The sequence below is a fragment of the Anabrus simplex genome, chromosome 2 (assembly GCF_040414725.1).
Source record: "Anabrus simplex isolate iqAnaSimp1 chromosome 2, ASM4041472v1, whole genome shotgun sequence".
Classification (NCBI taxonomy): domain Eukaryota; kingdom Metazoa; phylum Arthropoda; class Insecta; order Orthoptera; family Tettigoniidae; genus Anabrus; species Anabrus simplex.
This window is the reverse complement of record NC_090266.1, coordinates 159206739-159233789: the sequence shown is the minus strand read 5'-3', so window position 1 is coordinate 159233789 and position 27051 is coordinate 159206739. Positions and strand designations below refer to the sequence as shown.

The 27051-nt window shown below is 36.7% G+C and overlaps 1 protein-coding gene across 2 annotated transcripts in view; it reads right to left on the bottom strand.

Annotated features, from left to right (window-relative positions):
• Nucleotides 1-27051, bottom strand: part of LOC136863956 (1-phosphatidylinositol 4,5-bisphosphate phosphodiesterase delta-4) — a 330114-nt gene that overhangs the window by 39246 nt on the left and 263817 nt on the right. For both annotated transcript variants that reach the window (XM_067140409.2, XM_067140410.2), the window contains exons 6-10: nucleotides 23887-24044; nucleotides 19243-19360; nucleotides 9976-10061; nucleotides 6081-6290; nucleotides 5789-5979 (exon numbers count right to left, since the gene is read on the bottom strand). In XM_067140409.2, coding sequence (XP_066996510.2) covers nucleotides 5789-5979; nucleotides 6081-6290; nucleotides 9976-10061; nucleotides 19243-19360; nucleotides 23887-24044 — 763 coding nt within the window. The remainder of the gene's footprint in view (nucleotides 1-5788; nucleotides 5980-6080; nucleotides 6291-9975; nucleotides 10062-19242; nucleotides 19361-23886; nucleotides 24045-27051) is intronic.

Genomic DNA, 27051 nt, shown 5'->3' with positions numbered 1-27051 from the left:
ACTCACCCGGTTTCTTCTCATCTGGCCTTCCCAAAGGCCTTCATACATAATGGACATCCAAGTTTGATGAGGTTTTCCTCAACCTCTGTGTTGAGTTTGGATTTCTGTTACTGTCTGAATCATACTGTATGGTCTTCTAGGCTTCTCACTGCATGGCCATATCATCTTAGCCTGCTCTTGGAAAGTTTGTTATAAATGAACCAGACTTTTGAACTTGCATGGATATGGTTATCTTATAAACTTCATGTTCTGATCCGTATTGAGTTTCACTATAGTAAGACAAAATTTTGTCTAAAGAAATCACAAATGCTCAATCCACCAATTCAATACATACAGCATTTAATAATAGAACATATTTTAACCCTAATTGGGCCTTATTCAGCTGAATAATTAAGACAGATTTAGAAGCTAAAATAACACATTAAACAAGACAGAATAATAATTTATAACAAACATACTGATATTGATCAACAAGTCCTAAGTCCGGCTCGTTGGCTGAATGGTCAGCATACTGGTCTTCGGTTCAGAGGGTCCCGGGTTTGATTTCCGGCTGGGTCGGGGATTTTAACCTTAATTGGTTAATTCCAATGACTCAGGGGCTGGGCGTTTGTGCTGTCCCTGACATCCCTGCAACTCACACACCACACATAACACTATCCTCCATTGCAGTAACACGCAGTTACCTACACATGGCAGATGCCGCCCACCCTCATCGGAGGGTCTGCCTTACAAGGGCTGCACCCGGCTAGAATAGCCACTTGAATTATTATTATTATTATTATTATTATTATTATTATTATTATTATTATTATTATTATTATTATTATTATTATTAACAAGTTCTAACACAAAAATCCTAAAAATAACATAATTCAACAACATATTATAAAGTATGATAATGACATCTTTATAGCATAAAACCTCAAATATGAATCTTAAAATGCAGCAACCTTACAAAATTCTACAAAAAATAATGGACATACAAAAACTAAAAGTAAAAGTAATGGTAATAAAATCATCTTAAGATCACTGGAATGTCTGTCCTGAGTGACATGAGTTAAAACTTCCTTTATATAATCTCCATTGGGCAGTAAAATCTTCCATCAATCACACTAGTCAAGAAACATGTTGCCTTATCTTGATCAATATGGATTTGTAAAAAATATTATTGTGAAATATATGTGTATTCATTCGTCAGATTACTATATCTCAACCTTCAACCTAGCACTCCCGAAGTTTACATGTTAAGCCTCCATGAGATATAGTAATCTGACGAATGAATAGCCTACATGTACATTTCAAAACAATATTTCCTTCAAATCCATATTGATCAAGATAAGGCAACATGTTTCTTTACTAGTGTGACTGATGGAACATTTTACTGCCCAAAGGAGATTACATAAAATAATGTTTAATTCACATTACTCAGGATAGACATTTCAGTTTTTTTATGTGTCCAGTATTTTTAGTAGAATTTTATAAGGTTGATGCATTTCAAGATTCATATTTGAGTTTTTATACTGCATGAATAATGATGTCATTATTCTATTTTATAATATGTTGTTGAATTATGTTATTTTAGGATTTTTGACCAATATCAATATGCTGATTATAAATTAGTATTCTGACTTGTTTAATATGTTAGATTAGCTTTTAAAACTGTCTTGCTGGCCTGAATGGCTCAGATGGTTGAGGCGCTGGCCTTCTGACCCTACATGGCAGGTTCGATCCTGGCTCAGTCCGGTGGTATTTGAAGGTGCTCAAATACGTCAGCCTCATGTCAGTAGACTTACTGGCGTGTAAAAGAACTCCTGCAGAACAAAATTCCGGCACCTCTGAGTCTCCAAAAACCTTAAAAGAAGTTAGTGGGGTGTAAAACAAATAACATTATTAAAACTGATTTAATTATTCAGCTGAAGAAGGTTCAATTAGGGTCAGAACATGTATTTGTTTTATTTATTAAATGTAATATGTATTGCATTGGTGGAGTGAGCTTTTGTGATTCCTTTAGAAGAAATTTTGCCTAACTGCAGATATGGTTATTTCTCATTTTGTCTCAAATAGAAAGACTCCATCAGCCCATATCAGCATTTTCATCTTAGCAGTTGTAACTTATCCACATGTTGCTTCCTTACACACCAATACTCTGCACCATACAATATAACTGGTCTTATTGCTTCTTTATAGATTTTACCCTTTGTTCTTATAGGAATTCTTCTGTTGCATAGTATTCAAGACAGATTTCCCCATTTCATCCGCCCAGAGTTTATGTGATACATTCCAATGGACACTAAATGACAATGACTTCATTATTGATTTTCATGATAAACATGTTACTGTAACTTTAAAGCTTTTCAATCTGTCAAACACCATTTATAACAACTATAACACTTTCTATCAAATCACACATTCTTTAAATTGACAAAAAATGGTTCAGAAATACAGAAATATTTCCCTCATTGCTAGTCCAACAAAGAGTGCAAAAGATAATAATAATAATAATAATAATAATAATAATAATAATAATAATAATAATAATAATAATAATAATAATAATAATAATAATAATAATAATAATAATAATAATAATAATATCGGAGGTACACCCGCCCCGCACATTTAAATTAAGTGCCTTGGGGAATGCCATCTGAAATATAAACCTTGCAACAACTAGTACAAGAAGTTTGAACATTTAACAGATGTCGCTACTACAACTTATGTTGTACCCTCTGGTGTAAAGTTGAACTATTAAAATTCTAGATAAATTTTGTATGTAAAGGTTTTCTAAACTGGAATGTTTAGTGTTTGTTTTTGACGTTCAAAAGTTATCAACACATCTGTCTCTTCCCGCCAACTTAAGGTGTTGGCCAATCAGAAATTTTGTACATTTATTTATTCATTCATCAATGACAAAATTTTGATATTTATTTGATTATCCAATGAGAATTGGGTGTGTGTCTGGGGCTTAGGCCAGAGTTTTCTGGAACTTTCCCCTCGGCTATAAAAGCTGGCACATTTTGAGACCAGGTTGTGCTAGTGATCGCTCCAGTGTGGAGTGTGTTTGTAACGGAGGCGGGGCCGCTTCATCCATCTTCGGGAGGTCCACCAGCTCAAGGTAATGGCAGATCTAGTTTAAAATGTTACAGCCTTTCAAAGCTAGCTCGAGGGGAAGGTTTCAAATCTTTAGTAATGTAACTTTCTTTTCTAAAATGTAAATTTCAATCAAGCCAAAAGAACTTAACCAATATCAGGGAATAGAGTGTGAGGTACCCTCTCGTATTCCCTCTCAATTTGATTTTGAGGTGAGTATGATTTTGTAACCTTTTCTATCTTGTAAATTCTGTAACTTAAATGTTTCCCATTGCTTTCCTCGTCGAGCCAGAAGTAGCTATTACATATCAGTCTGCCAAGCCTACTGAAATGGATGCACAAACAGACCCTATGAGCAACATTTTCACACAATTTCACAAGATTTGAACTTGGGTCGTGTAGAGGTGTACCGCCCGGAACAATTATTATTATTATTATTCTTATTATTATTATTATTATTATTATTATTATTATTATTATTATTATTATTATTATTATTCATGTCGTATCAGCCAACTTTGAACCATTTCATTTCAACTGGCCACTTCTGGCTTTGATGTCTGCCCAGTACTTCCGCATGCGTTCTCGGTTTCGTTCTTCCCTCACATGTATTATTATTATTTTTTAGTGTGTATTAGGGAGTAAATGTAAGTTAATGATTTAGATGAAGTAAAAGTATGAAACTGAACTGAAGAGTATCCTGTAAGACATTATTTTTTGTGCTAATTAATAACCTGCTAAAACATCTAGAGGGGCCAAGTCATTGTGTAAATTCAGAGAATTTACTATAGACAAAAATACATTAACCCACATTCCAGACATTTAATTCAGAGTAACCCCCTGTAGGATTCATTAGGTACTAATAACAGTAATAACAACAATAGTAATACTAACATTGGGGCCGATAACCTTTGATGTTAGGCCCCTTTAAACAACAAGCATCATCATCATCATCATCATCATCATCAGTAATACTAACATTAATAATATATCTGTAAATAAGTGTTGTAAATATGGTTATGTGTAAGAGAGGGTCACTTGAAAGAAGATAAATAAATAAATAAATAAATAAATAAATAAATAAATAAATAAATAAATAAATAAATAAATAAATAAATAAATAAAGTTAAAAGTACAATTCAAAGTAGCCGTTGACATAACCGGAGCATGACGTTGATGTTACGGAACGTTACCAAAAAACTAGCCAACTGGCCTCACACTAATGACAGAGCATCACACCACCTTGCACTCTTTGTTGGACTAGCAAGGAGAGAGGAAGCACTACTGGAGCACTTCATCAAGATAAGTTCTAACTTCCAAGTATTAAAGAGTATAAAGAGAATTTGAACAAATATTTCTACATTATCAAACAATTTTTATCAATTAAAAAATAATTAGTGTGATTTGACCGAAGGTGGTTATTTTCTTTCAAGAATGAAACATTTCATTTGTTTAATACTATGTTTTATACGAGTATTTTATAGTGTTCAACAGACTGAAAAGCTTTAGAATTACATTAACTGAGTTGACACTGAAAGTACGACCTCCTCCTTTAAAAAAATGCTTCATCGCTAAAATGTTCTAATTGTCCCATTTGTCCCATTTCACTTGGGGTCAGCTCTCCTAGTCTGAATCACCCCATTCCTCCTGTCCTGGGTTATTATTACATAGATAGATAGATAGATAGATAGATAGATAGATAGATAGATAGATAGATAGATAGATAGATAGATAGATAATGCTTTTATAACTTTTTTTTAGATTTTAGATTTAGTTGCACTTTGTTCAGCTGTCGACCATCAAAATCAGTAGTGAAACCATTATCATTACCATTCAAATTCTTATCATGCTACATAATATTCATTCACCTTTTGTCGCAGCCCATATTAAGCCAATCGATATTTCCATTCTTGGGTTTGGCATCAGAAATCAAGTTTGTTTTCAGCTGCTAGCATGATATCATTAATGTTGAGTATGGTACAGGTCTGCTGTAAATGTATCCATCACAAGGATGAATAGAAGTGGTATTGTAGCTGACTAAATGTCAAAGTTAATGGATGCTCCTGCAGCAGCTTAAATGTACATAGTTCCTTGGCACTGTATAATGCAGCTGCACTGAACTGGTAAGATACTCTGGGACATGTTGTTGAAGTGCTAGGCAAATCAGTTAATGAGGCACAAGGTTCAGGAAAGTGGGACGGACCAGTTGGTTCTCCTCACAATGTATTTCAACCGAGAGCTGTGCAGCATGGATTGCATCAGTAGTGCTGCAATTTTTCACAAATCCAGCTTTGATTCTTACTCATTATGCCAAACTCAATGATCCATTTGCCCCAGAATGTATTAAAAGGTCATCTTGTGGTTTATAATTCAGATCAGGTAGTAGTTAGCACACTCAGCGGGACTTTCCTTCATTATTGACAATTGGTGCACTTATGTTCTGTTGCCAGGTAATAATGTTCGTCTCTCTTTAGTCATTTGGTTGAACAACAAAGTTAAGCAGTTTTTTACAACAACCACCACCACCACCACCTTGGACTTGAACATATTACAATGAATTCTCATCTGTGGACATAATTTCTCTCCCAAAGAAAGAAAGAGAATGTTGTATAGATTTCACTACAATACACAAGCTAGGTTTTGCCTAAAGACAATTTCCAAGAGGATTAAATTTCTTCGATTCCATCATGTTTCTTACCGTTTTTCTTTCAGTCATTACACTTGAATCTTGGTCCATCTCACAGTCTTGTTCATCTCCACTACTTGAATCATTCTCATCATTTTCTAAAGGTTTCTGTTTCTTGGCTTTGACTATGATTTTATTTTTTAAAGATTCTGGGGAGGGTAATGCCTGCATATTCTCATCAACAGGATCTGTATACAGCATATCTACAAGAGAAAAACATTAAAATATTAATTTGACATTTAAATATTATTGTGACCCTCAATGGAATCCAGAAGGAACAATGCTACCTATGATATGTACTTACCACCGAACACTTGTATCATATGCTGGGTGAGCACTTCTTGTTGCTTTTCAGAACAGTGATTCTCCAGTGATAAGATAACTGGATACTCCGAAACAAAAAATGCATAGGGTTTGATAGCATCAATAAGGATATCTTTAAACAATATCTTTGTTGTCAAGGTATAACCATGATAGACAACTGGTTCACCATCTGCACCATCCCAGCAGTCCACTGAAAAGAAATAATATTATAAAGTTAAACTTCAAATAATTGTTTATGCTTACATGAATTCAAAAGAAGAAGAAGAAGAAAAGGAAGAAGAAGATTAGGCTAAAAAATTGAAGTTTGTATCTGTTTGAACTCATAAAATCCATGTTGAAGAATCAGATGGAAAGAAGTAAGAACTGAGCTAAATAAACAAAATTTGTGAGGCATGTTTGCACATCTGAAAGATGACACCTATTCAAATTTTCCCATATCATCATCTTTGATGCTCAACAGTCCCTGTCAGAACTTTTAAATTGCATTTTCTGTCCCATATTGGCATCAACTCACCTAAGGTAGACTAGCAGTAAAAAACAAACAAGTACTGGAAGGTGGGATTCTCCATTCAACCTAACCTTAGTCCCCATCAGTGAACACACATGGCCTACCCAGCCATGGTTTTGATGTGGCTGTGTATTCCAGTTCCCATTTCACAATCACATTCCCGATAGTTGACTTGGGCAACATGATGGGGGGGGAGGGGAGTAGGAAGGTGTGGTGGAGGGGGTTCTGGAAACTTTTTATCATACAGAGTATTTGATCCTGTAAAAATATTTGTCAGTTTTGGAGGAGATGAACCTCAAACCTCCAGTTTATATCAAGTTGTAATTAACTACAGCAGAAGTTTGTTTATAGCGAATACGGCATATAACGAGAACCCCCCTATAACGTCAGTTTTTGTCTGTCCCTTCAAAATTCCTATATTAAACTGTGTATTAGCCTTCGGTTTCAGCGAGAGCCCGCCCTGTCACTGATGCATCCATTATTACAAGCCCCTGACTGAATGACTACTGATGAAGCAACCAATAACCATTCCATGTTAAAAGTCACTAAGCTTCCTTGCTTCGTCCATTCTGCAGGTATCTCATAGCTCTGAACAACATCGAGCCCTCATCCACTATTTATAACAGCAGTGGTGGTCATAGTGATGTTGTTTATATCAAGTTTACGTGTATTGGGGGGGAAGGGGGGAAGGGGGGAAGAAGGTGTGGTGGAGGTGGGGTCTGGAAACTTTTTATTATACAGTGTATTTGATCCTGTACAAATATTTGTCAGTTTTGGAGGAGATGAATCTGTTCATCACCCCTTCCAAAGATTGATCGATCGATCAATCAATCAATCAATCAATCAATCAATCAATCAATCAATCAATACTGATCGGCATTTAGGGCAGTCGCCCAGCTGGCAGATTCCCTATCTGTTGTTTTCCTAGCCTTTTCTTAAATGATTGCAAAGAAATTAGAAATTTATTGAATTTCCAATACCAGATACCAGTGTGTGTCATAAAAACAAACCAAAATATTCCAATAAAATATTATTTTCTATTTTATAAGACAAAATTATAGTAAGATTGCAATATTGCTTTCCCACCATCAGTGGCAGTTTCTAGTGTAGTGCAATGGAGCAATGAACCTCAAACCTCCAGTTTATATCAAGTTGTAATTAACTACAGTAGAAGTTCGTTTATAGCAAGTACGGCCTGTAACGAGAACCCCGTTAAAACGTCAGTTTTTGTTTGTCCCTTCAAAATTCCTATATTAAACTGTGTATTATTCTTTGGTTACAGCGAGAGCCCTGTCACTGACGCATCCATTCTTACTAGCGATTAAGAGTGCGTGATTTTTTCCGTTACCGATATTTATGCACCCAGCCATTATATTGCATGCGATCAATCATCTTCGGTATCATTTCCTCGCTATGTCCACTAGCAAGCTCTCTCGTCAACATTCGAATGCAATGTTGGAGTGGATTGGTAATACCCGTCGACTGCTGTTCTGATATAGATGTTGATTCCCATAGGGAACCTGAAATATTTGTCCCGAATGAGTAAATTTATAATACCAATATAAATGGTCCGTTATTGGACATTACAAATTTTTTCAGGTAACTCATTCCTGGTTGTCAGCATTTCATGCCAGTGTGCTAAGTTGGGCTCATCAGTTGGCAAACAGCACACCCACCAAGACACATGGCTAGTACATACCGTGGAGGTAACTGCGTGGGCCAATTGGAGCCACCGGCAGTGCCAATGCACTATGAGAGACTTTGTCTCATTACCAAAATTTGATGCCTGCCTGGCTATCAGATGATATAGATGTTGATTCCCATAGGCAGCCTGAAGTATTTGTCCCGAATGAGTAAATTTATAATACCAATATGAATGGTCCGTTATTGGACATTACAAATTTTTTCAGGTAACTCATTCCTGGTTGTCAGCATTTCATGCCAGTGTGCTAAGTTGGGCTCATCAGTTGGCAAACAGCACACCCACCAAGACACATGGCTAGTGCATACCGTGGAGGCCACTGCAAGGGCCACTTGGAGCCACCGGCAGTGCCAGTGCTGCACTATGAGATAATTATCACACGATATGGCAGAGTACACCACTGATTTCAGAGAACAGTTTATATTTTCTCACGTCTAGTTAAATTTTGGAAAGGCTATTCCCATGTAAATTTGTAGCGAGGAAGTTATCATTTCTCTACGTGCACTTGAAATATGTTTTCACGATATATATACGGTTAGCTTAGGTGACTCTGTTTGAAGAAGAAAACTGAAACGTTTGCCACAGAAGCCTCTGTAGTGATAGCATAATTTTTTCAGAATGGAATTAAACATACACTTTCACACAGTATCGTATTTCGAAAAATAACAAACGAGTAAGCCGTAGTGTGGATATCATTCGAGAAAACTCATTTTTTGAAAAAAATTATTGCCGTTTCATGCCAATTTCAATGTGTATGGAGTTTTCCCCAACTTTTACAAAAATCGGATATAACGACAATCTGCTATAGCGAGTAAATTTTTTGTCGTTATGAATTCTCGCTATAACGGACTTCTACTGTACTTAATCTTCACAGCAACCTTATTAATTTCAAAGCTCTTGCTAAGCCCAGCTATCTGTAATATACCATACTAGCTTTGAATTCATGCGAGCTGCACAAAGTCTGTGATTGGATACTTGTCTGAAATGCACCTCCTTGCAAGGCGAGGAGAGTGATGAGGCGATGGGGGATGTCGGCCAGCGTGAAGATCAGGCCAGGATATCACAGAAACGGATAGTTGTATTATGTGCATGCGCAATATACTAGTCTCGCATACCTTCTGAATCGCAAGTCATGTTGTGGGGGTTAGAAAACTAGTATGTGCCTGCTATCTGTTGCCCTTACAGGAATTTAACTATGGCAGTTGAGAACAGTGCACTAGTCTGCACACAGCGATAGTATTGGCAAACATCATTGCTACCAAATGTCGCATTGAATTGCCAAAATCCCGATTGATATTTTCTCCCAAATGCATCAATACTTATTAAACATTTATCCATTTTATTCTTTAGGGTAATTACCTTTTTTGGAGGGAAACTTAACTTTAAATTCCTTGAGGCAAAGAGGATCAGGAAGGTAGGAGCAATGAAGACACTTATTGCTTAGCTCACACGAGTCTTAAAATTAAGTTACCAACATTGTCAATAATGCGAACATACATTCTTAGTTTCCTCATATTTTTCAGGTGTGATACAAATGTCTACAAAAGTTTGTTGAACCCCCGGTGACGAAAGTCATGAGTCGCCACTGCTCATAATTAACATAATAGTTTCATCAACCTATCACACATCATGCAGAATACTTCTAAAACAATATATGCAACTCACGTTCAACACAACGACAGCCCTGTTTAAGAGCATTGATGTAACCTTCAACACTGCTGTCCCCCTTCAGCTGTCCACCAGTCAGATAACTGAAAAAACAAAGAGAAAAACACACTGATATCAAAATCAAATCAAATCAAATCAAAATCTCTTTATTTGCAAATGAGGTGTCTACCTCGGTGGCAAATGGTACACTAAAATACATTATTGTCAAGCACTAAATTTTAAATTAACAAGAGACGAAGAAAATTTTCCTAGAATACAATATTATACAATTTACGCTAATAATTTGTTCTATTAAACACATACATCATCTATATAAATAAAATTGTAGGGGGTCCGTTGTCTGTAATTTCTTCTGTTTTGCCAATTTTTCAGATATTTATCCGTTTTAGGTCAACTCAAGACCGAATCGGTGGTTTTTACGTTTCGTGTCTGTTTGTTTGTCTGTTTGTCTGTTTGTCTGTCTGTTTGTCTGTTTGTCTGTTCCACCATCACGTCGAAACGGCTGGATAGATCTCAACCAAACTTCATATTTAGAGTATACTCATCCCGGGGAAGGTTTCGATATGCATATCATTTTAAAATCTTTGAATACACGGGGGGTTTATAAGAAAACCAGAATGGTTTTTCCACCATCACGTCGAAACGGCTGGATAGATCACAACCAAACTTCATATTTGGAGTACACTCATCCCGGGGAAGGTTTCGATATGCATATCATTTTAAAATCTTTGAACAGACGGGGGGTTTACAGGAAAACCTGAATGGTTTTTCCACCATCACTTCGAAACGGCTGGATAGATCTCAACCAAACTTCATATTTAGAGTATACTCATCCCGGGGAAAGTTTCGATATGCATATTATTTTAAAATCCTTGAATAGACGGGGGGTTTATAGGAAAACCCGAATGGTTTTCCTCCATTTTCTCTTATACTATTGATTTTCTGTAAACTTAGTTTACCGTACGTGAAACGTCTCTTCATTATAAACAACTTTCGTTATGTCAAAAAATGCTTTCGTTATGTTCATAATTTACCTTACTCTTCACATGACGGAGAAATTTACAATTTTCCGCTGGTATCATGCTCTGCATTGAGTGACCGACAGACCGACAACGAACCTACAAGTTACCATGGCAACGTCTCTGACTGCATGCCAGCAGGGAAGTAACGTATTGCCATTTTCCTCATCATGCTTTTAAATTCGTGTTTGTTCCTTGGGTAGAAGGCAAGAGAGGCGTCAATCGGCCTATCTGCGGGATATTGGCGGAATATCGTTGGATGTTATAACCGCCCTCGAATAGATTAAGTAATAACACCATTAGTCATCTTCTTATTATTTGTTTACCTAAGAATCACTGGACCTAAATTTCTCCTCTGTTACCGCTTTATTATATCCATAACTCACACTAGCATAATTTATTGAGGGGCATTTGATTTTCCAAAACATTCACTTGGCATTTACATATTTGTCGTTATCCGGCTGTCCTCAGTTATAATCCATTTTCTATTACTTTCAACTTTCTTAACTGTATTATTTCTTCCTTAATTACGCCGTATGTACTCGAGTGCTACAAACTACTGGATGTATTTCCACCAAGACTCACATTTAGAATACACCTGTCCTTGATAGGTTTTTGGCAAATATTGTTTCTAAATCCCTGAACTGACTGGGGGTTTATACGAAACCGAAACAGTGATTTCGCACTTCCACAAAATATACACAACCAAACTTAATGGAAATCTACCTACCTTGGTAGAAATTAATTTCTAATTTTTTTCCTCATGTGCATCATTTCGATACGAGGATTAATAAGGGAGATATCATTAACGGACCGTTTTTCTGTACAAGTCCCATCGGACTTAACTCAGGAGCGGGTGCGTGTAAAGCGTATTCCTTACAACTTGAAAACTACTGAAGACATTCGAACCAAACTTTGTATTTAGCATCCACCTGTCCAAAGGTAGGTTTTAAACTTAAATAACATTTCATGTTCCGGAATGGACTGGTGGTTTATAGGGAACCGAAATGGTTATTTTACTCTTCCACAATATATACAGAACAAGACCAACCTGACGAAATCGACCAAACGTGATAGAATTCCACCTCTAAACCCTTTTTTTCATGTGCATTTTTTCGTCAGGAGGATTAATAAGGGAGATATCATGAATGGTCACTTTTGCATGTTAAGTCCAGCGGACATAGCCCAAAGGGTGTTTTACATGGATCAGATTCCTTATCTATATAAATCAAATCGTAACGACTGTGTGCCTCTACACTGACTATTTTGGCGAAATTTTCGTACAGCTTTCCGTTTAAGGGGTAATAATGACCATCTCCATAATTTTTGGTTTAGTTACCTGGAAGTCCTAATTTTTACCCGCCTCGCCCAAAATCCAGATTGCGGCATAATCTGCCAGAAGAAAAAGAAGATAATTGAAATTTGACAAAATTATACGTTTTAGCCTGTAACGAACGGAAAACATCCTAGATCATTAACTTTTTCACTTTTTATCCCCGAAGAATATCGAAATATGCAGGCAATTTTAATGATGGTTCAGACCTTCGGAAATTCCTATCACATAACGGATTGCACAATCTCCGTTCAATTTGGAATGATCTACAACCTTGGTCTTATGACTTTTTGCCGTATCTCTATCCCTTTTACGTTTGATTTTTCTCTATTAATCGATGTTAAGTCAATTTGGAATTTTCACATGCATAATTCATTCTTTCATTTACTTATATCAAATACAGAATCATCAAACTCTTGGCCCACTCAGTAGCCATATGTGAGCCAAATGCTATGTATGTAGCTGTCACATAATTATCCGAAAAGTAATGTAATGTGAGATAATCTTACAAAACCTTTACCCTGTTCCACGTTTCTAACTCAATCTGACCCAAGAATAGATGACATATCATAGGACCAGCCATTTAGGCCACTACATGCGGCGTGTCTTATGGTATAATCCTTTGTCGATATGACGTACGTTTAGTAGCAGTTAATCTGTAAATGAAGGTCTTCAATATTGTAAACACGCATATACTTTCGTATGTCGATCTATATATATTCACTGATGTCGATTTTTAGCGATCGAGAAAGGGTGGGTCTGCTATTGTAATCAGTACTCCCCACACCGACTTTGACTGGCTGCAGGAAAGGGTTCCTTCTCCAACTCCTGTGTAAGGAAGGCCTACAATTGTAATGAATAGTTCCCTTCTCGATTTGACTTGCAGAAGGCAAGTGAGCATGCAGTTTTATTTAAAACTCCCCTACCCGATTGTGTTTGGCAGTAGGCAAGGGTGCCCGCCATTATAAAGAAATGTCCTCATCTAAAATGTGACTGGCATTAAGCATAGTGGCCTGCTATTTTGATGGAAACTCACCAACTTGGTGTGACTGGCAGTAAGCTGGCTGGCAGTAGGAAAATGGGCCTGGCATTATAATGATAACTGCACAACTCAATTTCGAGTGATAGTAGGGTAATTGCCTGCCATTATAATAGACACTCCTCAACTGTAATCTGTCTGGAAGTAGGAAAGGGGGGCTGCCATTTTAACGGAAACTCCCCAAATCGATTCTGTCCGCGTAGTAGGCAATGGGGCCTGCAATTATAATGTAAACTTTCCAACTCGATTGTGAATGGCAGTAGGCAAGTGAGCCTGCCGTTATATCACAAATCCGTAACAAACACTTTACATTGGAAACAACGTACGAGGACCTCCCCATGCTCTTTGTCGGATAACGCTAAGAGACATGCAATTTTAAAACAATCTTATTTACTGCATGTACAGTATTTACTTCGATATTCGAATACAATGTAGAATACCGTAGCGAAGCACGGGTACATTCGCTAGTCCTTAATAAATTTATATTGTTTACAAAATTCTACTTATAATATCTTACAAACATAGTCAACTCATATACAGTATGTGAAATTACTTCTAATAATAATATACAACTAGTATAAGATTAAAATTAACATTGCATTTATTTACATATTTATATTTTACCCATTTTGGAACATAAGCAGCATAACGACCTGCTGCGTCTTAACCAGAGCCCCTTTTGCCACCACTTTTCAGAGTTCCTGAAGGGCCTTCACAGATACCGTAGCGGTCCCAGGGCCCTCGAAGTCCCCACTGTACTTCACCCCTACAGGCAGTCCCCTACTTGGGCTGTCCAAACTCCATAGACCAGTAGACCAGGGGATGGAATTAATTTAATCACACACATTTTTTATTTACAATATCCTACACTGGTCGAATGCCCTCTAACATTTCAATTATTTTCTCTGTTGTTGTTTATTCTCTTCTTGAATATCTGTACAGATTTTGGAAAAGGATCAAACACTACCCCTGGTAAACTGTTCCACTCCTTCACGCCCTTCCCAATGAATGAAAATTTACCCCAATCGCTTCTGCTAAAATTCTTTCTAATTTTGTACTTGTGGTCAGTTCTACCAATATAATTATTTTCCAACTGAAGCCTCTCACGGATATCTCTCCATGCTTCTTCTCCTGTATAGGCTCTATATAATCCTATAAGTCTAGTTTTCTCCCTTCTCTTACTTAAAGGTTCCCAACCAAGTTCCTTTAGCCTTTCTGATACACTACTCTTTCTCCTGAAATCCCCTGTTACAAACCTTGCTGCTTTCCTCTGCACACCATCTAGTTCTTTTATTAGGTTATCTTGGTGAGGATCCCAAACACTGTTTGCATATTCCAATAATGGACGAACCATACTTAAGTAACTTTTTTCTTTTAATTCTTTGTTGCATCCTTTAAGTAGCCTCATGACATGTAACGATCTGTATGCTTTCCCAACAATGTCATCAACATGACCTTTCCAGTGCAAATTACTTTCAAATCTCACACCTAAGTATTTGCACTTGCCATCTTTAGGGATAACTACCTCATCCAAAGTATATTCAAATTCAGTTTTAAAGCTCCTGTTTGTAAATGTTGTAACAGTTGATTTGCCTCCATTAATCTTCATATTATTTTCTTCAACCCATTGTTGGATACTTTCAAGGTCCCTTTGTAATTCTGAGCAATCCTCAATGTTATTTATTTCCCTATAAACAATTATGTCATCTGCATACAATCTTATTTTCGATGTTATATTGTTCCCTAAATCATTTGCGTATATTAAGAAAAGTAACGGACCGATTATACTACCCTGAGCAATTCCCTTCCAAACTTTCTCTTCCTGTGTTATATAATTTCCTACTTTGACTTTCTGAACCCTTGAATTTAGAAATGTTCTTATCCAACGTATAACCCTTACATCCAGTCCTATTCCCTCCAATTTCTTTAATAATATTCCATGTTCCACTCTATCAAAGGCTTTGGAAAGATCTATGGCTATGCAATCTAACTGGCCTCCTGAATCCAACTGATCTGATATGTCCTGCTGAAATCCCACCAGTTGTGCCTCGCAAGAAAATTTCTTTCTAAATCCATACTGGCTCCTCATGAACCAATTTTTATCATCACATATCCCTATGATGTACTTTGCTATTAAACTCTCCAGTATTTTACAAACTATACTGGTCAGGCTGATTGGTCTGTAGCTCTCTGGTTTCCTTTTATCACCCTTTTCCTTTATAAATTGGTATTATTATAGATTTCTTCCATTCCTTTGGTATTACACTATTATTTATGACATAGTCAACGAGAAATTTTAAATAAGGCACTATATACCACCCCATCGTCTTTAATACCTCCCCAGTAATTTGATCACTTCCTGCTGCTTTTCCTTGCTGAAGCAGTTGGATTTCTCTGAAAACATCTTCATTTGTGAATGAGAAGCTTCTTGTTTCCCTATGTGTCTCTCCCTCTCTATCTTCTGTTATGGTTTCCAAGTCCTGACAGTCTTTTACTGAATCTCTGAATTCCCTACTGAAGAGGTTTGCTTTCTCAGTATCTGTTAAATAGTGTTCACCCCCTTCTCCCACCATTGTAGGAATTTGGATTCCTTTTCCTTTTTGATTCCTAATATATGAATACAGTTTTTTCCATTTCCCTTTGTGGTCATTACCCTCTTGAAGAATGCCATTCATATAATTCTCTTTTGCTTCCTTTTTCACTCTATTCAGTTCCCTCATTAGCTGTTTTCTAGTTTCTCTATTCTCCCTACCCTCTTTGATTTTCCTGTTTACTATTCTACATTTTCTTTTTAATTTTCTTATTTCCCTTGTATAATAAACAGGGTCTGTGGTCATTTTACCCTTCTTAACAGGTACAAATCTCTTCTCTCCTTCCCAAATGATTCCTTTAAATTTAGCCCAAAGTGTATCCACATTACTCCCTTCACTTATCCAACAACTGAATTGTGATTTAAGGTAAGTCCCAAATTCATCAACTTTAGTTTTTCTGTATAATTTCTTGTCTTGTGTGACCCTCTTATTAAGCCTTTTTGGTACCAGTCCTACATCCATTATTACAGCCTTATGGTCACCTATTCCTTCAATTACCTCAGTTTTATCAACAATTTCCCATGGTTTAACCAAGAATACATCTAGTAAGTTATTGAGACGAGTCGGTTCTTGTACTACTTGTGTAAATCCTCCCTCCCAAATTAACTTATTTGCCAGTTTCTGTTCATGGGCTTCACTTGCAGCTCCATTCCATTCAACTTCAGGCAAGTTTAGATCTCCCCCAATTATTACCATATCATTATTCTTGTTTTTATGAGTATAATCTATTATTTTCTCAAATATTTCCATGTCTCTTTCCTCTCTTCCAGGCCTGTATGTTCCTATAATTCCCACCTCCTTCATATTATGACAAACTAATTTTATCCCTAATATTTCATCCCTTTCATCGGTAAACCATTCATGTGAACAATAAGTTTCCTTCACCAGAATAAACACCCCCCCTCCCTTTTTATCTCCTCAGTCTCTACGATAGACTGTGTACCCTTCAATCAGACTTTGTGAATAAACATTGCTGGCCGAACATTTCTAGATAAAACATATGTAATGGCATGACTATGTTTAAGGATGGTTTAATGACAGGTAATATTGTAACTAAGTTTCGAAGGTTGGCAGAAGTGTAACACGTCTACAAGAAAGTTGGCGCTGTCTATTGCACGAGAAGTTGTTTAAGGTCACACGTGCTTGGTACTTGTCCTGCCACTCGCAGCTTGCCATGTTATTGCTTAGTTTGTGTGCTCTGTGAGGTTTAATTAAGTATACTGGTGCAGTACTGAGAAAGCCAAGTTTTCTATCATAAAATCAGCCTAACACTGCAGAAAATTGCTTTTAGTATGTGCTGAGGGCAACAAATCTTCATGGTGTGAACTTCAACCCAACCAGTTCCAACTTGTTTAGAAGTGTTGTCTAGTTCAAGACAATACACCAGCAATAAGTTGGGTTATTTAGTTGGTCCGCACTTGATAAATTTCCAACTAATTTTGGACAGGTTTCTAAAAGAAATAAAATATAAAATTAAATATCTCTCTGAACAAATGGGTGAAAGGTCAAGATGTTTGATATATGGTATTGTCATCGCCAAAAAGAAATATAATGTAGAGTTGCATTATAAAAATAAACGTTCTGAAGGGATCATACAAAAATGTCAGAGGACCTGAAAAGAAAGAAGGAAAGAGAGAAAAGGGGGAAAAAAGTTAAGAGGGGTTAATTTGGTTACATTCAAGTAGACCGATCTGTCCAGATATTTTACGCCTCACGGCACAGACCCAAATAATGGACATATTGTTGCAGATAAAGGTGTATCCTTACAAGAAAAATGTCTCTTTGATTGATTTATTTAATTAATTGATTAATTAATTTGTAATACAAATACATAATTACTCTAAATGAAATTTATTTTTGTGAAATTATCGATTGATGATCTTTTGAAAGCAATGGACTCTTTTATTTATGTAATTATATCTTCATAATATGTTATTGTGAAAAATAATTACTCATGTAATTCTTGGAGGAATTTATTCAAAAACAATTAAATACTTTACAGAATAACATGTTGTATTTTAATTAATCCCTCAATGCATTTAGTCATGTCACGCTCACTACCATGCCATGCAACCGACGAAGCTTCAGGGCAACTCCCATGGACACCATTGGTTTAGATAACAGAAAATAAATTGAAATGAAAGACATAACAGGGTATGATAGATGAAATAAATGTCAAGCCCCTGGAAGAAAATGACATGTTATCATTGTCAGTGAAAAACCTCCTGTATGAAGGAAAATAAAATTTTAAAAGACAAGAGTTGTGAGAATATCATTGTCCAGATCACAAAGTGAATATATCAGTCACCTCAGACATTTTAAACTGCAACTGAAGTAAATATCTTCACAATATCTTAAAATGTACAGAATGTTCCAAAAGTCGCATTACTCCCCACCTAACTGTGTACTTTGTTTTTTCTTGTTGTAGGTTATATTGGTTCATTAAAATAATAGCCGATGAACCTAATTACACCCTGGAGCAAAACACTGTCATGAGCACCTGGGCTCATGAATGACCTCACACTAGGAAAACTTTGAGAGAGATCGAAAATTATTTCAACATTAAATTTAATATAGCTGCACCACCAAAACCAACAATATTATGTTGGGAGAAGAAGCTGTTTGGAACATGAAGACAGACCGTGCTATGGAAGACCAACAACGAGAGCAGAGACATGTGCGGAAGTTGCAGCATCAGTGGAATGGTCACCAATCGTCGACGTTTGGAAATTGTGTCGAACACCTCCAGTTACTGCGCACAGGCATCATGTCAGTTTTCCAGATCTTGATCACACAACTCATTTACAAACGAGGGTCAGAACGGTTTTAGGCATAAGTCCTTCCACATGTGTTGCTGTAATGTCATTAGTGGGACATTCAGTTCCTCTGATTGCTTGTGTAGCGACTTTTTTGGCTCTCAAAGTTTTCCCAGTGTGAGGTCATTAAGGTGCCCAGGTATTTATGACACTTCATTGCTCCAGGGTTAATTAGATTCATTGTCCATTATTTTCATGAACCATTATCACCTGCAACAAGAAAAAGCAGATAGTATACAGTTAGGTGGGGGTGGGGTAATGGGACTTTTGGAACATCCCGTAAATTTTCAATTGCACTGACCTGTAATTCTGTTTATCCTATTCTGTGTTCCTTTTGATATTCCTATCTTTCTACATATGACTTATAAGGAACACAATAGCCAATGCTGATTCAGCTATCATAATGATCATATTTACAGTTCTAGCTACTGTATATCATGATTCTTGCAGTTAAAGAGTTACTTACGTGTTGTGCGAAGAAGCAATGTAATAATGCGAAAGTGGTTGACACATATCTTGATACACAATTCTATGCCTCTGATTGAACACTTCAAAGTGTTCCGACATCAAGAGATCTGTGAAACCTGGAAAAACAAACGTAAGAATTCTATATAATAACCTAAACCATTATATGCAAATATATTTATTTTATTTTTAATATCACAGAAGGAAATAATTTTATTAGTAAAATTAAGATATTTTTTCTCATACGTTCATCACAAGGGTAGTAGGGTAAAAAACATCATCTTGGAAAAGTATTGACACAACCATCAATACTACTTGTAGTGGTCTGAGTAGCTTGGTTAATGTGTCGTCATATTTACTCGCTGCAAACTGTTATAACTAATATCCTTTCCTCATTATGAATAACCTCTCATTTTCTCAACAACAACAACAACAACAACAACAACAACAACAACAACAACAACAAAAACAACAACAACAACAACAACAACAACAACATATTTTATATACACAATTACCACAACTGCCAAATTTGTGGTCTTAACCAGAGGCTGGGTTTGATTCCCGGCCGGTCCAAGGATTCTAATCCTGGACCGAGAGCTGGAACTTAATTCACTCAGCTTTCTAAGATGAAATGAGGAGCTGCTTTTAGAGATTGGTGAAGTGATACTGATGACTGTTTCAAAACGTTTAATACGGCACAGCGAATTGTTTCGAAGCAGAATGTCGACGCACGCCACACTTCCATCTCGGACTGCACGGCAAGCATACCTGGACAGTGTTTCGCGATGGCAAGGTGAAGCAGTGTGTCGACACACGGTGCACTGCAAGAGACTATCCTCATTTTTTCCGTATTGAAAGTCTGTTAAAAGGAGAACAATAAAACTTTGATTTCCACCTATTCAATACATTAAAAGCAATTATAAAATTAGGATCTCATCCTTATTTTATTGCTTAATTGTTAAAACATAGGACATGTTTCGTTCATATTTTGAACATCTTCAGCTATAAATATTCTTACAAGGTTAAATTGATAACTTTGTTCTAGAACTTACACTTAGGGTTCGCCATTAACAAACTTATCCATACTAACCTTTAAAAAACCTCAAATATTACGTCATCTTATTGAAAATTATATGACTATTTATTGAGATTGAAACTTTAAAACATTATTCTAATATTTAAAATACAATGTCTGTAGTTAATCTCTCTATAAATACATTTACAATCTGTTAAATTGCTAAATGTTTTCAAATTATTTGTTGTATACGCATTAAAACATTTTGTTAAATTGGACGTAAACGTTTTCTCATGTTGTACCATATGGAATTGAAATCTTAATACACTCTCAAAACAGCTGAGTTTAGGCGTGAAAATTATTCTTTTCGTCCATAAAATTGACCAAAATGGACCAAAACCTAACATTTCTTCATAGTAAAGCAGTGTGTCGACACATGGCACACTTCTGTCACAGACTACAAGAGAAGCAGGGTTTCACAATGGCGAGGTGAAATATGAATCGTGCTTCATAGCTAAGTTCATGAAATATTATATGAGCAAATGTACAAAATACAGTATGATAAATAGATGATGTACAGTATAATAGTACTAGTATATAGTAATATTATGCATTTGCTTCTTCACTACGCACCTTAGAATGATACTAAAAGGATTCTTTTCTGCAGTTAAAAGTGCACTAAAAATTTAACTAATTTGAATAATTATAAAATGATTAATGAAATTTAAAGAGAGTTCAAAACAGGTATTCTATGTATAATAACAAACTTAACCTAATCCAGTTAAAAAAGTGTAGTGCGGTTAGGGGCACGCAGCTGTGAGCTTGCATCCGGGAGATAGTGGGGTCGAATCCCACTGTCGGCAGCCTTGAAGATGGTCTTCCATTGTTTCCCATTTTCACACCAGGCAAATGCTGGGGCTGTACCTTAATTAAGGCCAAGGCCGCTTCCTTCCAACTCCTAGGCCTTTCCTATCCCATCGTCGCCATAGGACCTATCTGTGTTGATGTGACGTAAACCCACTAGCAAAAATAATTGGAATTTTACGCACATTAATAAACAACCTAAACTAGTTACAAAAGCATAGTAAAATAGTTAATGAATTAAAGGAACTAATTTGAATGATTATAAAATGAGAAATTAAATCTAAGAAGAGTCCAAAGTTGGTATTATATGTAAAGTAATAACTTGACCTAATCCAGTTTGAAAATCTACTTCAAAAATTGAAGTTAAAAAACATAATTGTCAAAAATTTTGCACTTGAAAAACAGGGGCGTCTTTCTGTTATAGTATCACCCCGCTTTGAAAACTATGTCCTTTTTCTGTGTAAATCTAAGACCTTATATTGCGGAGTCCATTGTTCTTTTAGCAATCTGAATTGCGGTCCAGAATATGAAGAGTTTATTAACAAGTGTTGGCTCATCCTCAGGGCAATGTCACGTGGAATATTCCTATTGAGGTAAGAAGATTGTTTTAGAGCATCGATGTAGCTGATATGTATGGAAGAACTGTTGTTTCTGTTCAAGCGACACGACACTCAAAGCAACCTCACTGCTTCGAAACAGTGAAGTGTTGATGTGTCGGGGCATCGAGACAGCTGATTGCGCCGGCTCAGTGTTTCGAAGCACACACACAATAGCCAAATCTAGCTGTCTGATACAAGAGACAACGAACCTGGTCACAAAAGCCAAGCAGTATAGTTGACGAGACCATTTGGCTGGGCAGCAGTCATCTTGGCAAATCAAGGCCTCACAACAATCTCTAAAGCCACGGCCACTTCCGTCCCACTCCTAGGCCTTTCCTATCCCATTGTTGCCATAAGACCTATCTGTATCGTGTGATGTAAAGCAAATTCTATAAATAAAATAATTTAAAAAACTGTATGTGCCATGGATTTGTTTTTCCAAATTTCTATAACTATAGTTTGTCATTCATTGAGAATCATTATCATATACCATTTCATGAATGGTATGAAAGACACTGCCTGCACTGTTGAAGACTTGAAATAAGGGGTCTCAGTACCAACTGTAGTACGATTTGGATTCATCCATTATACTGAAGCCTGGCAGTCAATTTTGGTGTTGAAGGTTGTGAGATTCAAACCTAGTATAGCTGGTTGGCAATTAAGTGTACATAAATTTGAGAGACATGTGCTGGAAGATATGACAGCCTCAGTGGTGTAGGGATAGCGGACATGCCTCCTGCCTGGAGGTCCTGGGTTTGAAGTCCAAGGAGTTTAACTTAAATGGAGGGCTTGAACGGGATTTACTCTAGTGTGCGAGAACAACCGAGGAGCTGCTTGATATGAGGGGCAGAGGACCCATTCAAGATAGCCAAGCAATACTGCTGAGATGCCAAACACTGACCATTTGGTACTCCAGTCTCTGCAGGCCATTTAGCTGAGCAACAGTCACCTTGGCAGGCCAAGGGTCTAATGGACTGTTGTGTTAGAAGATATATTGGCATATTAAAGAATTCCTTTAAGGGCAAACGTTTGGTACTCCAGCATTTCTTAAAACCCGTAGCACCGAGCTCGATAGCTGCAGTCGCTTAAGTGTGGCCAGTATCCAGTATTCAGGAGATAGTAGGTTCGAACCCCACTGTCGCCAGCCCTGAAGATGGTTTTCCGTGGTTTCCCATTTTCACACCAGGCAAATGCTGGGGCTGTACCTTAATTAAGGCCACGGCCGCTTCCTTCCCACTCCTAGCCCTTTCCTGTCCCATCGTCACCATAAGACATATCTGTGTCGGTGCGACGTAAAGCAACTAACAAAAAAAAAAAAAAAAAAACCCGGAGCAGTTAAAGGGACATTTAAACTCTCTCTGCCTTGCATGGTAAAATTGATAAATTCTTTAAGAATACTTTGCATATGTACAGTGTTTTACTATGCTGAAACTAGTCCCTAGTTCAGTAATGTAATTCAATAATATTGTAATATAGTATTGAAAAAAGGTGGACCATACAACTTTAATTTAATAATTTGTGATCACAATTCAATACGGATCAAAACCATGAAGTTTATATCCTATGCAAGCTCACAGCCGTGCGCCCCTAAATGTACCAGTGTGAAAATGGGAAAACACGGGAAACCATCTTCAGGGCTGCCAACAGTGAAGGTCGAACAGTATGCAAACAATTAAAATTTCTATGGAAGGTATATTTTACATATAATAAGACCACCACAATGGCATATCTTTTGCTAGAGTAGAGAGGAGAAGAGTGCTTCTCCCTATTCCTTTACATATAATTGGTGTTAGTAAATTGAGAAGGGACAGAAGGGCCAATACCTATTTGATGTTAAGGCTGGGTACTTCCCTGGTCCATGAAGATAGTTCCTAAATACAAAAATGGAACTTTTGAGCACTGCTATGGCAAGTGAGGCTTTAGTGAAACTAAACTGTTTACAAATGTACTCTGGCTCCCATCATTAAGCCAATCATGGTCACTATTCGAGATGGTACTTTTCTCCAAGGAAAGGAAGCATTTCTTGGCAGCATTGGCTTTCTCAGGTTGGCTTTTGTGTTTCTCAAACTTCATGGTATAACACTATTTTCTTGTATAACTACAAACATCTGAAATTTGCAGTCACCACTGAGCTTGCACTAAGGTTAATTAGCAATGTACTCACCCATTAGAGATATTTTATTATTTTCTTTCACTTTAGACATCTCGAAAGCTTCAATAAGTGAAAGACACTCTTCTTTTGTAATATTAGGCATTCTTTGTTCCCTAGCAATGAACTCCATGAGCTCAGATACATCCATTTCATCTTTATTCTTAGAATATCTGAAACAAAAATAGCAAATGTCACATATTAAAAGCATTTAATCAATTCATAGGAATTAAGAAGGCTCTTTTAGTGGTTTTTCCTACTTCTATTCACTGTTGAACTAGGGCTGTGGGTTTCCCGACTTCCAATTTCCAGTACCATCATGGTGACTTTATCATAAGAACACTGACGTAACGTAATACAAATGAATAACTCCCTTGGTATCAAGCTGCCATATAGGACTCAGCTGTTCCAGTTTGGTCTCATAACATAGAAATCATTCACAGAAAAATTAGAAAGAACACACAATAGGTTGAACACAATGACACAAGATGGCGGTTTATGAAGTTGTAGAGATTGTTCTTGACTTTCTGGGTTTTCCTGCTTCTCCATTTTTCCTCTTTTATTACTCCCTCTCCCACATTGACCTGTCATTATGTGTTCCTCTTCAAGTTCCTACCTTTCTACACCAAGCTCGATAGCTGCAGTCGCTTGTAAGTGCGTCCAGTATCCAGCATTCGGGAGATAGTGGGTTCGAGCCCCACAGTCAGCAGCCCTGAAGATGGTTTTCCATGGTTTTCCATTTTCACACCAGCAAATGCTGGGGCTGTACCTTAATTAAGGCCACGGCCGCTTCCTTCCCCCTCCTAGCCCTTTCCTATCCCATCGTCATTATACAACCTATCTGTGTCGGTGCAACGTAAAGCAACTTAAAGAAAAAGAGAAAACTACTTTTCTACATGGTGCTTGGAAACAACATGAACTGGGTATATAAGCGTAAGAGGCTTGGACATAATGATAAATAATTTTTAAAAATAATTTGATATCTCATGCTGTTTTCATTTTATCTGCTGTTGAAGTTAGCCAATCAGATTGATTTGCAGGCAAATTCAAATGAGCTTTGCAAAGGGGTGTTGCCAAATCTGCACATGGTTTAATACTAGTTTGAGAACCTTGCCAAGAAATAAGCACCAAATACAAACACACAGTGGGTTTCAGCCAGTGTCACCGTAGCGTAATTGCTGTGGTGCAATCCTGTCAACTTTGAGGTCCGTGTTCAAAGTTGCAAAATTGTATTTCTTCAATTGGTGCTCTCAAGCTGGTATTAAGCCATGTGCAGATTTAATAACACCGACTTGCAAAGCCCATTTGAATTCACCTGCGAAGCAATCTGATTGGTTGACTTCAGCAGCAGATGAAATGAAGACAGTGCGAGATATTGCATTATTTTTTAAAAATTATTTATCAGTATGACCAACCCTGTAACACTCATATATCCAGTTCACATTCTTTCTGACCACCCTGTGTTATAAATGCCTATACGTTTAGCATCATGGTGCATACCACCATTAAAGTGTCACCGAGTTTCTCCATTGTCCAGAGAGAAAGAAAAGAAATGCAGTACAACCCTGGGTACCTGAACATCACAAATAATTTTTTTGGATAATCTGAACAGAATCTATGACAGGGAAGGGGATGGGAGGAAAGAAAGGATTTATCATAGCACTGAACTTTAAAATAATTAAGCATTTATCAGAACAAAATACAGATACATATATAACTTGAGAGAGTACTTGAGCGAGTAGCCTTTTCTTCACAGCTTGTACACATTCAGCAAGTAGGAAAGAAGCCCTTTTTTTCAAATGTTATACATGTTCATGGATATGTTCATTTCACGTTGAAAATGCTGAAATGGAAGTGTAATACACTAGGGCTAATTGGGGTGCACGCTACCCTGAATTACAAATAAACTCAGATTACACAGAAGTACAAATAAATCACGGGGTAATTCATAAATAAATATTTAATAAATAAAGAGTAGTTTAAACAAACCCGGACATACCTAATTTAGATATGGGCTAACGTTACCAAAATTAAAAGAAACACAAACTTAAATTTTAAAGAAATTCTCCAGTCTTTTGTTTTTGAGCAGCAATCTTCTAGGAAACATTGTATCAGTTGGCATAATTTTTACTTGTTCCTCGACAAAAGGTGATGCTGCATCTAGCACTGGCAAACCCTTGGTGTGGGTCATCACTTCTGTGTTGCTACTATTTTCAGTGGGTTCACTACTCATCATTTCAACAATTCAAATATTGCTCAAGATTAGGAGTAACGTACAAGTGCGTGCACTACTGTTTGCAATAACAGCTGGCCTCATCCTGATTTATTTTTAGCAACAGCTGTTGCTTGGTGGGGGTTACTTTTCTGACAGGAAGTCATAAATCTGATGGAATCATTAAAAAAACATCGAAAGGATACATTAGATGTGCTCAGCTGACCGCCCATTGAGGCTAGTCCAGTGTGGCCGGGTTGGTCTGACGTGAATGTGGGCAGCTTATGTAGCAAGCATACATCACAGTGAACGCACTCTGCAGAGAAGGTAGGAGTGCCTTACATTGTGATTACGAAGCTCTCCTCCAATACTCAGTGAAATGTTCATTAGGCTACAGTATTTGAAATAAAATGCTATAATTGCAAAAATAGCTGACCTTTTCAAAACATTCCAGTTTGATTTATACTCCGCTCGATATAAACAATCAGTTTTATTTTCTTATATTTATTCATTCAAATAAAAATAAAACAGACACATTATAATTTTTGTGTTACAATCTAAAGGTAAAGGGTTTAAGCATGCAAGCTATGATTTACAATTCCTTGATGGAAATTACAGTATTTATATTTTTTTTAAAAGTTAAATTCCTGTCATTCATTAAGCAAAAAGTAATATAATTACATAATTCAACAAATTTACTGCTTGATTTTGCAGTGTTGTAGTGTTGTGTGACTTTCCCTGTTCACTGAATTTCTAAAAACAGTTTTTAAAATTTAACAGGCGTCCGAGGATAATAGCTAGCCTCTAAATGGCGAGAGGGAGTTTCATCACGAGTGAGGAAATTAGATATTTACTATCCAAGATTAAAGTACAACAACAATGTAAATGTATCTACCACATAGATATATAGTATGCCTTCAAATAAATAACCTATCTGATTTTATTCCCGATAAGCATGATTCGATTGT